Source organism: Rhyacophila brunnea, unplaced genomic scaffold, assembly GCF_057557595.1.
Source record: "Rhyacophila brunnea isolate RB1 unplaced genomic scaffold, BYU_Rbru_1.0 scaffold_261, whole genome shotgun sequence".
Taxonomy (NCBI): domain Eukaryota; kingdom Metazoa; phylum Arthropoda; class Insecta; order Trichoptera; family Rhyacophilidae; genus Rhyacophila; species Rhyacophila brunnea.
This window is the reverse complement of record NW_028232926.1, coordinates 1-13,777: the sequence shown is the minus strand read 5'-3', so window position 1 is coordinate 13,777 and position 13,777 is coordinate 1. Positions and strand designations below refer to the sequence as shown.

The 13,777-nt window shown below is 32.5% G+C and overlaps 1 protein-coding gene across 1 annotated transcript; it reads right to left on the bottom strand.

Annotated features, from left to right (window-relative positions):
• Positions 1-2,632: 2,632 nt before the first annotated feature.
• On the bottom strand, positions 2,633-13,752 carry LOC147068716 (eEF1A lysine and N-terminal methyltransferase homolog). Its single transcript, XM_085951865.1, has 8 exons — positions 13,300-13,752; positions 12,026-12,172; positions 10,815-10,933; positions 10,445-10,625; positions 8,966-9,146; positions 5,951-6,271; positions 3,056-3,184; positions 2,633-2,957 (listed from the first exon to the last, which is right to left on the bottom strand). Exons 1-8 carry the CDS (start codon positions 13,690-13,692, stop codon positions 2,683-2,685), a joined length of 1,746 nt encoding a protein of 581 aa, XP_085807991.1. The 5' UTR covers positions 13,693-13,752; the 3' UTR covers positions 2,633-2,682.
• Between the last annotated feature and the right edge of the window lie 25 nt (positions 13,753-13,777).

The following is a 13,777-nucleotide window of genomic DNA, read 5'->3' as shown; positions in this document are numbered from 1 at the left end:
CTTTACAGTTTACCAAGTATAGGTTAAACTAAACTTAGCTTTCTTTGTTTTGTTTACATGTATCGAAAAATTATATTTATTTCTCGATTCTACTAAATTTTCATAGCTCTTTAGAACAGGTATGACAATAATGATATTTTTTGTTCCACATAGTCATAGATGCGTAATAATATATTTTTATGAAAACCAAAATTTTGTTGTTATTTAATAAATATTCTACTCTCCCAATCCATTCCTTCGGCTATCAATAGTAAAGTCACCACCTGCTATGGAACAGTGGTTAGGGTGTTGTCTTTCTGACAGGTAAGGCATGGTTTTGAAACCTGCTGGCCGAATAAGAATTCTTCTCTTCGGCCATATCAATCCCTTAGTTCAGTGGTCGGCAAACCGCAGCTCGCGAGCCACATGTGGCTCTTTGGCCCCTTGAGTGTGGCTCTACCACAAATGACCACGTATTGACTAAAACAGTGAAAGATAGAACAGTTAAAATGTCTTCGAATATAACCAACCAGCAAGTCGAAGATCTTAAATTGGTTTCAGCTTTATCAATAGCAGTTAACGAGTCTTGTAACATAAATTATACGGCACAAATTTGTATGATTTATTTCATCTACTGGTCTTAAAGAAGAACTTTTAGGATTGTTGCCACTCATAGGTCAAGCGCGTGGAGAGGATATTATAAATGCTGTAATTGAGTGCATGGAAAAACATATTCCACTCGATAAAATTATGTCAATATCAACAGACAGGGCGAAAAGTATGACCGCCATAAGAAAAGGGCTTGTTACTACTGTTTTGAAAGAATAAAATAATCACGAGATACTTGCTTACCATTACATCATTCGTTCTCCCTTTAATTTTGACATTGGCAACTTTGAAATGCAATTGCTGGATTTAAAAATTAAAGACTTATGGAGCTCTAAATTTGAACGTCTCTGTGCTGACAAGGAAAACATGATGATTTTTAACACCTGAAATAATATTCCTGACTCATGATCAGTTGAAAAAACTAGTGTTTGCTGTTCTTTCCCTTTCCGGTATATTCATGCTAACAATCGTTTTCAAACATGAACCTTATCAAGAGTAAATTGAGAAGTCGTCTTATTGATAAGAACCTGGAATCATGCCTAAAATTAAAAACAACATACAAACCTGACTTACCCCAACTTTTCAAAGAGATGGATATTAAGTGTTTGTCATGATTTAGTTTTATGGATACCTTATTTATAATTTAAGTTTTATCAATAAATAAGATCATTATTAAGTATGATATCAAGTTTTATTCAGTGTACTTACCTATAGTTGTGTACCTACATAATAATATATAGTTTAAGTTTAAGAAATTTGGCTCTCAAAAGAAATCTCAATCGTTGTATTGTTGATATTTGGCTCTGTTGACTAATGAGTTTGCCGACCACTGCCTTAGTTGAAGCATATGGGTATTATATATTTTATATATATATACTTATATTTTACTTTAGGTGTGCTCCCAATATTGAAGCTCGATTTGATATAAATAAAAAGAATTTCAAGTTATACACATTTATATTTTTATAAAAATCGATGTTTTTTAAAATAAATATAAAAAATATTAAAACGATGAATTAGTCAAAAATCTAAACGACAAAAAATTGAAAACTTAATAAACTAAATTTTAATAATAAATATGACCATAAAATATAATGTAATAATAAGATGTGATCCTGCAACGAATTCACATTTTATTACATTTTTTTACAATTGTAAGTTCATATTTAAATTTAAAAAAAAATAAAAAATCTTTTTTATGTTTTCAGATACATATTTATTAATTAATACAGTTGAAATTGTAAATTATCAACAAAAATCTCAAATTGCAAGCTTCGTATTTTTCCGCTAGGTTCTCTGCTGGCGTGCCTCTCCCCCTTAAGAATTAATTCCCCCGTCGCCATCACAAAACAAATTGATGTGTTCACAGCTCGACTTTCGCTCTCCGATTGCCAGCTAGTCCGAAATTTCGTCGCACCTATAGTTGAAAATTATTTGCCATTTCACTAAAGTACCGTATTAAAACATTTACAAAAAATATCCTAAGAAACACTTTGATGTAAGTACTTGGATAATAATTGGCATTCTCTTAAATAATGTGTACTACAGTGGCGTAGTTAATTAATAGCCCACCTGTCTCTTTGTAGCCATGGATGCAGTTTCAATCCTGCGTCTGGCTAATTAATTACATGTCAATAATATCAAATATGTTTCATCCGAATCAGTTGAGCACAATTGAAACAAAGTTATTTTTGTTCATATACTTATTACTACAATATTAATAACTTGCATGCGATCAGCACAATGGTGTCCAACTAAAAACTGAGACCAACAACACTGGCATATTGGAGTTTTCTTATTAGCAGTTGGCAATCATAACTTATTTACTTTTGGATTTGTCACTAATATTCATAATATATCCACTTCATCTTAAACTAAGTCCCAACTTTTCTATTGCGCATTTGATCTATGCATGTGTAAAAGTCATTTCATTTTGTATGACTTGATATGAATAATAATATGTATACACATTTAATACACAATAGAAAAATTACGACTATGAATACAAACCTATCTGCATCCTCCATAATGTATTGGATTTAAAAAAAATAATTAAAAGACACTCCATAGAACTACATATATAATTTAATTAAGTCATAAATTAACATTCAATGATTCCAAAAGAGAAGAAAGGTCTACAATCTCGTCGCTTTGTAGTTTTTTGTTTATGGTATTCGAATTTACAGCCTTCGATGCAACTTGGATTTCTTCATTCCAATTCGATACAGATTTTTTGCAGCAGAATATTACTTCATTAACTTCAGAGTCCAGTTTATAAGACGCCATGTTTTTGAAAACTGCTTTTAAATTACTCAATACATCTTTTCGAACATTTTCATCTCTGCATACCAGATTAAGAATGAAGAATCCTGAAAAAATAATATACATTACAGCATTTCACAATATGCATACAATTATATGTCAATACTTCATTTTTGTGATCATTACAATGTTTTATTTATTTTACCTGTCTCTTTCAAGCAGTAATTAACATTCTCTAAGACATCGTTGTCCACAAATTGTTTCGGTGGACATGACATTCCCACATTTGAATCTTTGCTGTCAACATCAAATAGAATAGCATCATATTTTAACCCTGCAATAAGAGAGGTTGAAATTATGTAGGTATATAAATTTTACATATAAATGTTCCACTATACCAGGGGTCGCCAGAGCCACATGCGGCTCTTTGCCAAATTCCTAATTCACAATTTTTACAAAAACTTTTGCAAAATTCACAGTTTTTATTTTTTGTCATTGATTGTACACTTATTATATTATATAATGACATTATCGCGAGACTAATTTTTCCTCCGTAATGGTTGACGCAAAAAGGTATGATTGTTGTTGTTTTAAATCCGCCCATTGCAAAAGTTGACAAATTAAGTTTTTCTCCATTTGATATTGAGACGAGCACTTTCGAAATACAATTTCATTGCAGTCAATCAAGCAGATAGTTATGGAGCTCAAAATTTGTAGGTCTTGCCACCAAAATTGAGGATTTGGAGAGACACAAATGCAATTTAATTTCACAATACAAGTGGGGCGCTCCAAAAGATCTACATAAAGTAGATACTACGATTTTTAATACATATTATGGAATAGCTTTCCGAACTCATATTCGAGTCTACATAATAACATGTATGTGAACAATCATTTTCAAACATGAACAATATATATAGCATTTAGAGAAATCAAAAAACCGATGAGAATTTGGAGTCGCGCCTGAAATTAAAAACTACAAGTTACATACCAAACATACAGAAACTCTCCAATGAAATGCAAGGAAGGTCATTGTTCATATTAGTTTTAAGGAATGCGTGAAAATTGTACGTAATTCATATTCTGTAAAAATTATATTTATAATTTCAACAATAAAAACATTTATATTTACGTTAGTTTTATTCGGGAAATCTTCTTCAACGATTTAAACAATTATAAAATGTAATTAATTCATTTAAATATACATATGGCTCTCGAAAAAATTTTTAACCATTGTGCCACTCATATTTGGCTCCTTTGGTCCAAGAGTTTTCCGACCCCTGCACTATACAATACTACTTGTTTTCTAATATGACAGAGAAAGAAAATTTGATTTGAGTTGTCAATAGGTTGCTCACCGTAATTTATAAAAAAACTAAGGTAATTGAAGTTGATTCTAGTTAAAACAATTAAAACCCGTAATAAGTGACAGATATGTATCTATCCGCACCAGTGGCGAAGGGTGACTTTTGGAAAGAGGTAGGCTGTGGAGATCAGAGAAAAAGAGCACAAGTAAAGGTAGGTATACTTAAGAAAATAAGAAGATAACACGATATTACTACAGATGAATAGGTACACACTAATGAAAATGACACACTAAATCGATGTCATCTAAATGTCAATAGCTCACTGATGATAATAATTATGTCAAATTATCTTATTATGAATTATTTTTGAATAAAATTATGCGCAGATGTATTAGGCTTCACCTTTTGAACCTAGCGTGTTGCACACATTACGGTAGACGGGGCTGAGGTCCGTGAAGTAAAATCTATACAACAAAATCTGATTTTCATCGCACAATAATTCGATACATACAATAGTTGAATAGAGATGGTGCTGTTTCATTTTTTTTAACCTTTGACAGATGGTATATAATATTTATAATACACTTCTACATATACGAAAGATTTTTATATTCTACAAAAATAATCAAGTTATTATTTAAATATTTATTTTTCTTAAAAAGGTAGGCTTTAAATAATAGCTTAGTATGGAGTCTTCGCCACTGATCCACACCAGTGGTGAAGGGAGGTAGGCTGTGGACATCTGACATAAATACTTAGTGCATTCAAGACTTTGCCAGTTAAAATTATTTATTTTCATTGAACTACACAAATTGCAAATGGTGTTGGTTAGTTTTTAAAATTCAATTAAACCCTCCCCAAAACCAGATAAAAATATATTTTGATTTTGAAAATATTTAAAATTATGTCATTAAATCATCAATTTAGATATTTTATAGATAGATGAGAGGTAAAGGAATTGTTCCCGACAATATGTCTGAATACTGCAGTTTTTTTGACATATTCAGCGTAGAGGGAATAACCTGGAGAGATTGGTTGTTTTGGGTAGTTTTCAGGGAAAGCAAAGCAGAGAAAGAGCGTTGTCGCGACCAAGTGAAGGAGCTTACTTGGGGCAGCCTACACTCTTCCCTGAGAGAAGCAGAGGACCGAAATAGGTGGAAAGTCTTGGTCGCTCAAAAGATGACGGAATTTCAAGGAGGTCATATTCCTCAGCCATGAGGGAACGGCCAAGTAGAAGATGAATAGAAGAGTATTTTATATCTATTATGGTTTGGTAAGGCAGAGTTTAATTTAATTTTAAAAACTGTCCCAACACCAACTGCAATTGTATTCTTAGTTCAATGAAAACAAATAAGTATGACTGACAGAGTGTACACTATTTTTATCGAATCTCCAGTCTACGCTTCGCCACTTATCTACACGACACTTGATATTATCGGAAAAAGTGATATTCCAAAATTTATTATAAAAATACGACTGTAGTCCAGCTTCAATATGTATTTTAGAAGAAGAGTCTTGGCTATGATTTTATAGCACTATATGCAGTGTCAAGGACTTTGGCGGAGGTCAGGCACGTAGATAGATTGAGGAGATCCGTATTTCTGCAGATTGCGCCGCTATGACGTCTGCAGCCATGGTGGTACAATTATTCATAAACTACATACATATAGAGATACATACTACAAAATAAATATTTATTATTGCTCTTGGAAACTGATGGCAACTAATTTTGAATAGTCACAATACTCATAACTACATAATATGTAACAAGCTTGCTTATACATGGTTTTTACCTTTTTTCTTAGCTTGTTCCAAAAATACAAGTCCATCTTCAATAGAAACCTTCAGTCTGTCGTCTAGATGCAGTCCAAAATATTCTTGGGCGACTGTCAACATAGCTTCATCGATGTCCACAGCGGATATTTTAATGTTGTTATAACATTCATGCAGGAAAGTACACAGTCCCCCTCCTCCGAGTCCAATTATAGCCACGTTTCCTTGAGCTTTCTTATTCTTTTGAATGGCAAGCTGGACTCCCACCGTCATGTAAATGTGGTGGCTGCATGCCAAATAGCCAAAATCAATTTGTATTTGTTTATCTCCAGCATTCTTAGCTAAGAGAAGAAAATTGATCAACTCATTATTATAATTCACCCTGTAAATTTTTTGGCCAATAAATTATAAAAAATATAAGGCAGATTATTATCATATTTCATTCCTTTACATATCATAGGTATATTAAAAAAAAACTGCTTTATCAAATATATAATGTTTATAAAAAGTTTCTTGAATTAATCTTAAATTACAACTAATCTATTTAAATGAGAATTGACAAAGATTAGCCATGTCAGTTTATACAAGAATCTACATGAAATGAACTTTTTATTCTGTAATTCATTAATCATGCATATAATAAAGCATATCGACTGCTTAACCTGCAAATCAGCTAACTCCACTTTTGACCAAAAATGAGATTTTGATGGAAATATGTTATAAAGCATGTTTTCTATGCTCACACAAAATTTCAAACTCCTAAATATAAATAATTGCGTTATCGTTCCTCACACAAAACAGCCAACTGCAGGTGCCAAATTTCCAATATCGTAAATGGAACAACTCCGCTCTTTGTACATAAAAGGGAAGCTAAAATAGAGTATTAGAGCCGAATGCAGAATCTAAGAAATCGTTCCTAAGGATAAGTCGCCGAAAAGGATGACTTAACTATAGACAATCCTGAGTATAGAGTTAAGGAATCCTTAACCATAGACTAACTTTGTTATGAACACGCCCCCTTCCGTATTACGCATGAGTGCAGGACCGTAACAAAAATATCAATATTTTGAAGTATCAATACTTTATGAAAGATACATCGATATTTTGCTATTGATAATTTCTTTCGATAACAATGGATATATAATAAAATTATAAATAATCCTTCGCAAACAACCATAATTTAACAACGATATTTACAAATATGTCCCCCGCAAGGCGGGGGGCTAACAGTGCTCTAGCCTGGGGGTCAATCAGATAAATGAGATAAACACACATCACAAATTTGCTCTAATACTAAAAAAGTCGCCTGCGCACTATTTATTTCAACGATTTTAACATTTTAACAATAATAGTACGATGCATTTTTTTATTATCGTATGTCGCGATACTTGACAACTCCGCAATTCAAATAGATATAAATTCTAATGGTTTTAAGTTTTGTACTATTCCATTTGAATCGTTTTTTGCGACACGGGTATCGCCTTTCGGCATCTTCAGGCACTATGCACACTCACCAATAGTAAATACAATTGACACACCGACCCGGGTCGTATCATGACCCATTCACTGCGTCCAACGCAACTGGTGCGTTGCCCATCAGGTGGACATTAGATATAATTAGGGTGTTATTTAAATGTGATAAATTAATATTAATTAAATGGTCCACAGTGAATGGAGACTGCGGACCTTTTAATATAGAGATATATTAAAAAAATACACAAAATCACTAAAAATACAGTAATTATCCTTCATTTTACCTCGAACACCTTTTGAATGCTGTATTTCGAAAACGTTGCTTGACACATTTTAAAAAACAGTGACATAAGTTGCAAAAATCTTCATATTACCTAAATACACAAATGTTAGTAGTTTTTTTTAAAGACAACAGTTAACATTTGGTATAAAATAATATATTTTACATCTACCTACCTATTTATTTTTATACCTATAGGATTGTTTTCACTATTTTGACTAAAACACAATAGTGACTTGTAACGTTTTCAAAATACAGCATTCATTTTGAAAACGCTAATATTGAGCGTCACATTGCTTTTAACCCTAAGTAAACTTAAAAATCCTGGCCTGGGGAGTGGGGGCCTGGTTCAGGTTGTGTGGGCCATCCTTTCCTTAAAGGACGATACTTTCTTTCGATACGATACCCATTCCATGTATCGATACTTTTTCAATGGATAGACAGGCCTATTTTTTTTTTCTCCCCCCTCTCATCTTATGTTCGGCGGATACCGCGCAAAAAACAAAAGTGTTACCATGTTAAAAAAAATATCTTGCGGTGCCTGTAGAATCACGTATAATGACTTACAACGGAAACATAAGAGTATTATAATTAAATATTAATATGTATTTATAGTTATTGCATTTATAAAGTGCAGTTGTCATATTTTTGTCATCGTTTAACAATTATAAAATAATTTACCTAAACCATAGGAAAGAGAATTTTTCAATATGGTATTATTTTCAATAGAAAAAACGACCGAAGCTTTAAGACGACTTAAACCATAGACAACATGATCTTAGCTAAGGACGATGTTTGTGCATAGTGTTTTGTCCTGAGGAAATCTTAGTTCAGACAAATGTTTCTGCATTAGGCTCTTAATTCATAGTGCAGCTTATTTGTAAATAAAAACGTTACAAAGTGTATTTTTGGAATTGTTAAATTCTGCTTCATACTTAAATTATTAAGTTTTTTCTAGTTGCTCAAATGCAGTTGACCGGTTTGCAGATTAGGTAGTCGAATTATGGGTATCTATAAAGTGAAAGTAGTATTAAAATATTTTTATAAGAAATAATTGTTGGCCATTGGTCCAACCCAATAGGCCCTCGCAGTGGATCGAATACACATTGAAAACACAAATTGCATTTTTTTGACCAACCGGTTTGAACCTTAGACCCACTGCTTCATATTATTTATAAAAAGACGAGCGCTCTACGCTTCAAACTAACATAAATGCATAGTTATATGATATTTATAAATAAGACCAGAAAATATAATAAGCAACAAACATTTTTTTACTAACTCTGTTTAATTCTGCATTCCGATTGTATAACGAACTGGTTGTCTAGAAAAATTAACCTCCTGTAAGAATATTTATCGCCTTTGCCTACTTCCTCAACAACAAAATGTCCAGAAAATTTTGAAAATCCTTTGTGAATCTGATTTCTATAGCCGACGTCGCTTCCCAGTGAGATAAATGGAATCTACAAAATAATTAACGCACATTAGTTACATATTAATTTTAAACTTTCTTCACGATGTTGAGACTTATGCCATTAAAGAAAATGAAATACATAATATGATTGATGTCATCGAAATATGGTGTTGGAGACGAATGCTAAGGATTTCATGGTGGCAAAGAAATAAACATGTAGGACAATAAAACAAAGATTGACGAAGAATTGATATTAACGGCCCACATGCTCAGCGTAGGTCAAAATTGAGTTTTTATTGTATTTTCAAACCATGATCCTGGACACTCCTTAAACGTTGTAGATAATCTATTGATATAATTTTGAAGCCTTATTATCCTTTATATTTATTTTAAACATTTGATGACTGCATAAAGTATTTTTGTTACATAAAATAGTATTCTTTTAAACCTCTCGCTCTAATGTTTTAGAATATAGTCATATTTCGGTACATGAATGTGCAGTGGTGTTAAGATTTTTTACATTTATTAATTTTTAATTGCATTTATAAAATCATGAGTATAATTTAAGATGAGATAATTTTAGTAAAATATTCACGATAAAAAATTATATTGATAATCTCTGTGATCCCAAATTTGACAAGAATTAAGCATTTTATTATTCAAAAAATCGGCAAGATTAACACATTTGAAGATGATTCTAAAGATACTTATTATAAGCTATGTCTTTGACCATTTAATTGTGATAAACATCTTACGAATAATGATTGATTTATAATAATTATTGACCTAAGAATAAGGTAGTGTTTTTTTGAAATACGCCATTTCTTTTGTCATTCCCCAGTGGTTAAGCTACAACATACGGCCGTAGCCATAAATTGACAAACTATAATTGAAGTAGGGAGTAAAATGATATTGACGCGCGTGTTTGAACATGTACCGTTTAAAAAAAAATAAAAAAAATTTCGGTTAGGTACATGTTCAAACACGCGCGTTAACATAATTTTACTCCCTACTTCAATTATAGTTTGTCAATTTATGGCTACATTAGAGCGAGAGGTTTAAAAGAATACTATTTTATGTAACAGAAATACTTTAGGCAGTCATCAAATGTTTAAAATAAATATAAAGGATAATAAGGCTTCAAAATTATATAAATAGATTATCTACAACGTTTTAGGAGTGTCCAGGATCATGGTTTGAAAATACAATAAAAACTCAATTTTGACCTACGCCGAGCATGTCCCCCTTTAAAGAATTAATTCATAATAATAGAAACATGCACAATTATAAAATATTATGGGGACACAATAAAAAATAATTCATTCATAAATAAGTGTGTCAACAGACCTGGCCAGTTACTTCTTTTGGTGCTAATGATTTTACGCTACTGGATAATTCCTCCTGGACGGATTTTAGATCTCCATATTTCTGATCTCGGACCATACTTATCACAGCCAATCGCTCAAAACCGGCTGACTTGAGCAATTCTTTTCTTCCTTGAGGAGTTGAAAACATCCAATCTAGTTCTCTGTCATGAAAAATGCACATTTAAGTTGTTATTTTATGAAAATAATAATAATATAAAAACAATTTAGTTAGTGTTACAAGAAATGAATACGTTCACCAGGTGGCTAGGAAAAGTAGAAAGTGCATTCTATAAATTATATCAAAACTTATGGAGTTTGCTTTGTTTAGTATTCAAAGACCTGATGTTTACCTTCCTTGAGGAACAATAAATGCTGCAAATCTCTTGAGGCCTTTAGATTTTGGCTGATCTAGAACATAGATTGAATAGCTTAATTTACTTTCTCCAGGTCTGAAGACATCCAAGTATACCTGCAATATAAAAAAATTGTTAATTACAAGTTTACACAGATGAGCACTAATAATAATGAGAAAGTACTCCATATTGTAAAACATACTTGAAAAATCACCCGAAATACACATTTCAAATGAACCATGTTAGAGAAATTTTTGGAATGTAATACTTGGAATTAAATTATTTATTTAATTATGTACCTATAATACACGATTCGACCTACCAATGACAGAAGCAAATGCAACCAGGGCTTCGAACCAGAACTGAACCGAAAACCGGAAAATTCGTTATTTTTGTCAGAAGGAAAACCGGAACTGAACCGAAAAAAAAAATAACGGGTTTTTCGGTTTGGTACATGTTCAAACACGCATATTACCATGATCTTATTCTCGACATCAGTTGTCGTGATGCATCTCGAAAAATAATTTTCATAATTTATAAAATTATATTACATAAGTACCTATTTTAAAAAATTATGGATACGGCCGTGCAGTGTAGCATAAACGTTGGTTTAAGAGCGTGCTGCCGGGCTATCATACAAATACCATAAAATGTTCTAATTTATGGTAGAAAATGTTTTTTTAATACAAATAAAAACATTTAAAAATTAACCACTCGGAGCTGAACCGAAAACCGGAAAAACCGTTATTTTTTCAGAACAAAAACCGGAACCGAACCGAACTAATATATATATTTTTACTTGAGCCAAAACAAAAACTGAAATGAAAAAAATAATGTTTCGAAGCCTTGAATGCATCAATGGCGGATACCATTAGTCTCTAAACATAAAAACAAACCGAAATCCTACATAATCTACTTATTTCTAGGTAGTATTAGATTTTGGTTTGTACCATTGGTATTGAATATAATCCACCGATCGGCTATTGCTGCATTTGCTTCTGTCACCGACAAGTCAAGTCGTGGTTATTATTAATTGGATAAATTGGTCTAATATAATATGATCATTTTCACTTTTGTATTTAAAATTGTGAATTTTTTCACCGATATGGAGTACCTACTATAACTGACATTTAATGCAAATAAAAATTATTCTGAATTAAATAAATAGGTTGATCATATCTATAAATTCAATTGTATCCATTACTTACCTCTCCCAATCCAACAAGACTGTTATTAGCCATTCCACTCGTAACCAGAGAAGCTTGTTGTGCAGTCTGCACAGCAGTGATTATTTCACTCGGAGACGATAGTCTTTGTATTTTGTCACCAGCCATACATATTTCCAGTACCCTTAACTGGAATTCATAATAGTAGTTAATATAACAGAGAATACTGCGGGAAGAGAAATTATTACTAAACTACCACTGAACACACAATAACCACTGATAGGAAAAGACGACACGGTAAGTAATAGAAAGGGTAAGAGTTAAAGTCAGCAGCAATGGGTTTTTTGAACTCCACAACATCCAGTCAACACACTATGTCTTGTGTGTGGTCATCTTATATGGACAGTAAGGGAAATGCAGTCTGCCGTGTGTAACTACTAGACCGGATTATATGCAACATAAAAAGCTTGAAATATGCATGGAAAGTGTCAAAATATGCTACATTAAATAATAAAAAAAAAGTAAGTTTTTTTATTTCAAAATCAGCATACAATTAGTAAGTATCGACGATCCTTGAACTGACATAGCCTCTGCACTATCGAAGTCATTTACTACACCTTTGATGGCCTCGAAATGTTCATTTTCAATATAAAATATTTCCGTTGTGTGTAAATGTTCCAGGATAGTCAGCTATCCACGAAGAGACACTTTTTTTTCGGAAGGCATGGTACACATTAAACTTTGCACAAATAAGTAAATAAAAAACTAAACTGATGCAATGAGCGCGTCAACAATAACATGAGTAATTTAATTGCCTAGTGGGAGGAGTGCTGCAGTTGGCGAGCGCGGCGCAGAACAGTGTCGTCTATCCTTGTCTTGCGTGAGTTTGTGTTTTACTTGTCCTCATAATATTATCCTACCAAAACAATAGATGCGCGGCTAATAAGTTTTGCCGGCTACAACGTATAGTGCACAATACTGTAAATAGATATAACGAAAATATGCATCATCACGCAGATTTTAGGTAAAATATGCAATAACCGGTGAGAATGGGCTAAATATGTAATTGCATATAATCCGGTCTCCCGTAATTACCATTATAGATGACTGTGGTTAGTGATCATGTCTGTGCATACTATAAATAGCGAGCAGCTATAACAGCTGACAAAACAAATAATAACACAAAATTTATTCAATTAAGTACTTTGAAACACTCTGTTTGGTGGTTAGCATTCCATCTAATTTTCTAATCCTTATTGAGTAGGTATCAGATTTATTATGACTATACTTATACTCAGTAACGGAAACTATCTTACCGACGCTTTCATATTCTTAAATTTAGTCGCTATAACAGCGAACACTGGCATTACGGTACTTTCTCCACTCTCAGCTGTTTTCTGTTCAACTTCGTGACAACGTACAATCCTCAGGAAGAAGTCTGTGTTCGAAAAGTAGTCTACTAATTTTTTAACGATTTGATCTTGCAACAGAGAAATGCAAATGTATCTTCCACCAGAGCGCAGCACCCGACTTATTTCACTGAAGAATTTGTCGATTCTTTCGCGTACTTCTTCGGTATCATCGGGCATCAAGGCATCCAGTGTACCTTTGTCCAACACTACTGTGAACTTGTCATCTGCAAACGACATGTTCAGTGCATCCATGTGAAGAAATTCCATCTCTGGTTTATCTTTGTGTAGGGCTTTCATTTGCTTGATAACAACTTGGGATATATCAATGTTTGTAAGAGATTTGTATCCAACACTGTATAGGTCTGCGCTGAGAGTTGAATTA

What these genes read in the sequence shown, in the direction of transcription:
- LOC147068716 (XM_085951865.1), bottom strand. Translation starts at nt 13,692, where the DNA reads ATGAAAGCCCTACACAAAGATAAACCAGAGATGGAATTTCTTCACATG. An exon ending in CAAAAGAAGTAACTGGCCAG is followed by an intron (nt 9,147 to 10,444) that starts GTCTGTTGACAC and finishes ATTATTTTGTAG; the next exon opens with ATTCCATTTATCTCACTGGG. An exon ending in GGAATGCAGAATTAAACAGA is followed by an intron (nt 6,272 to 8,965) that starts GTTAGTAAAAAA and finishes TTCTTCTCTTAG; the next exon opens with CTAAGAATGCTGGAGATAAA.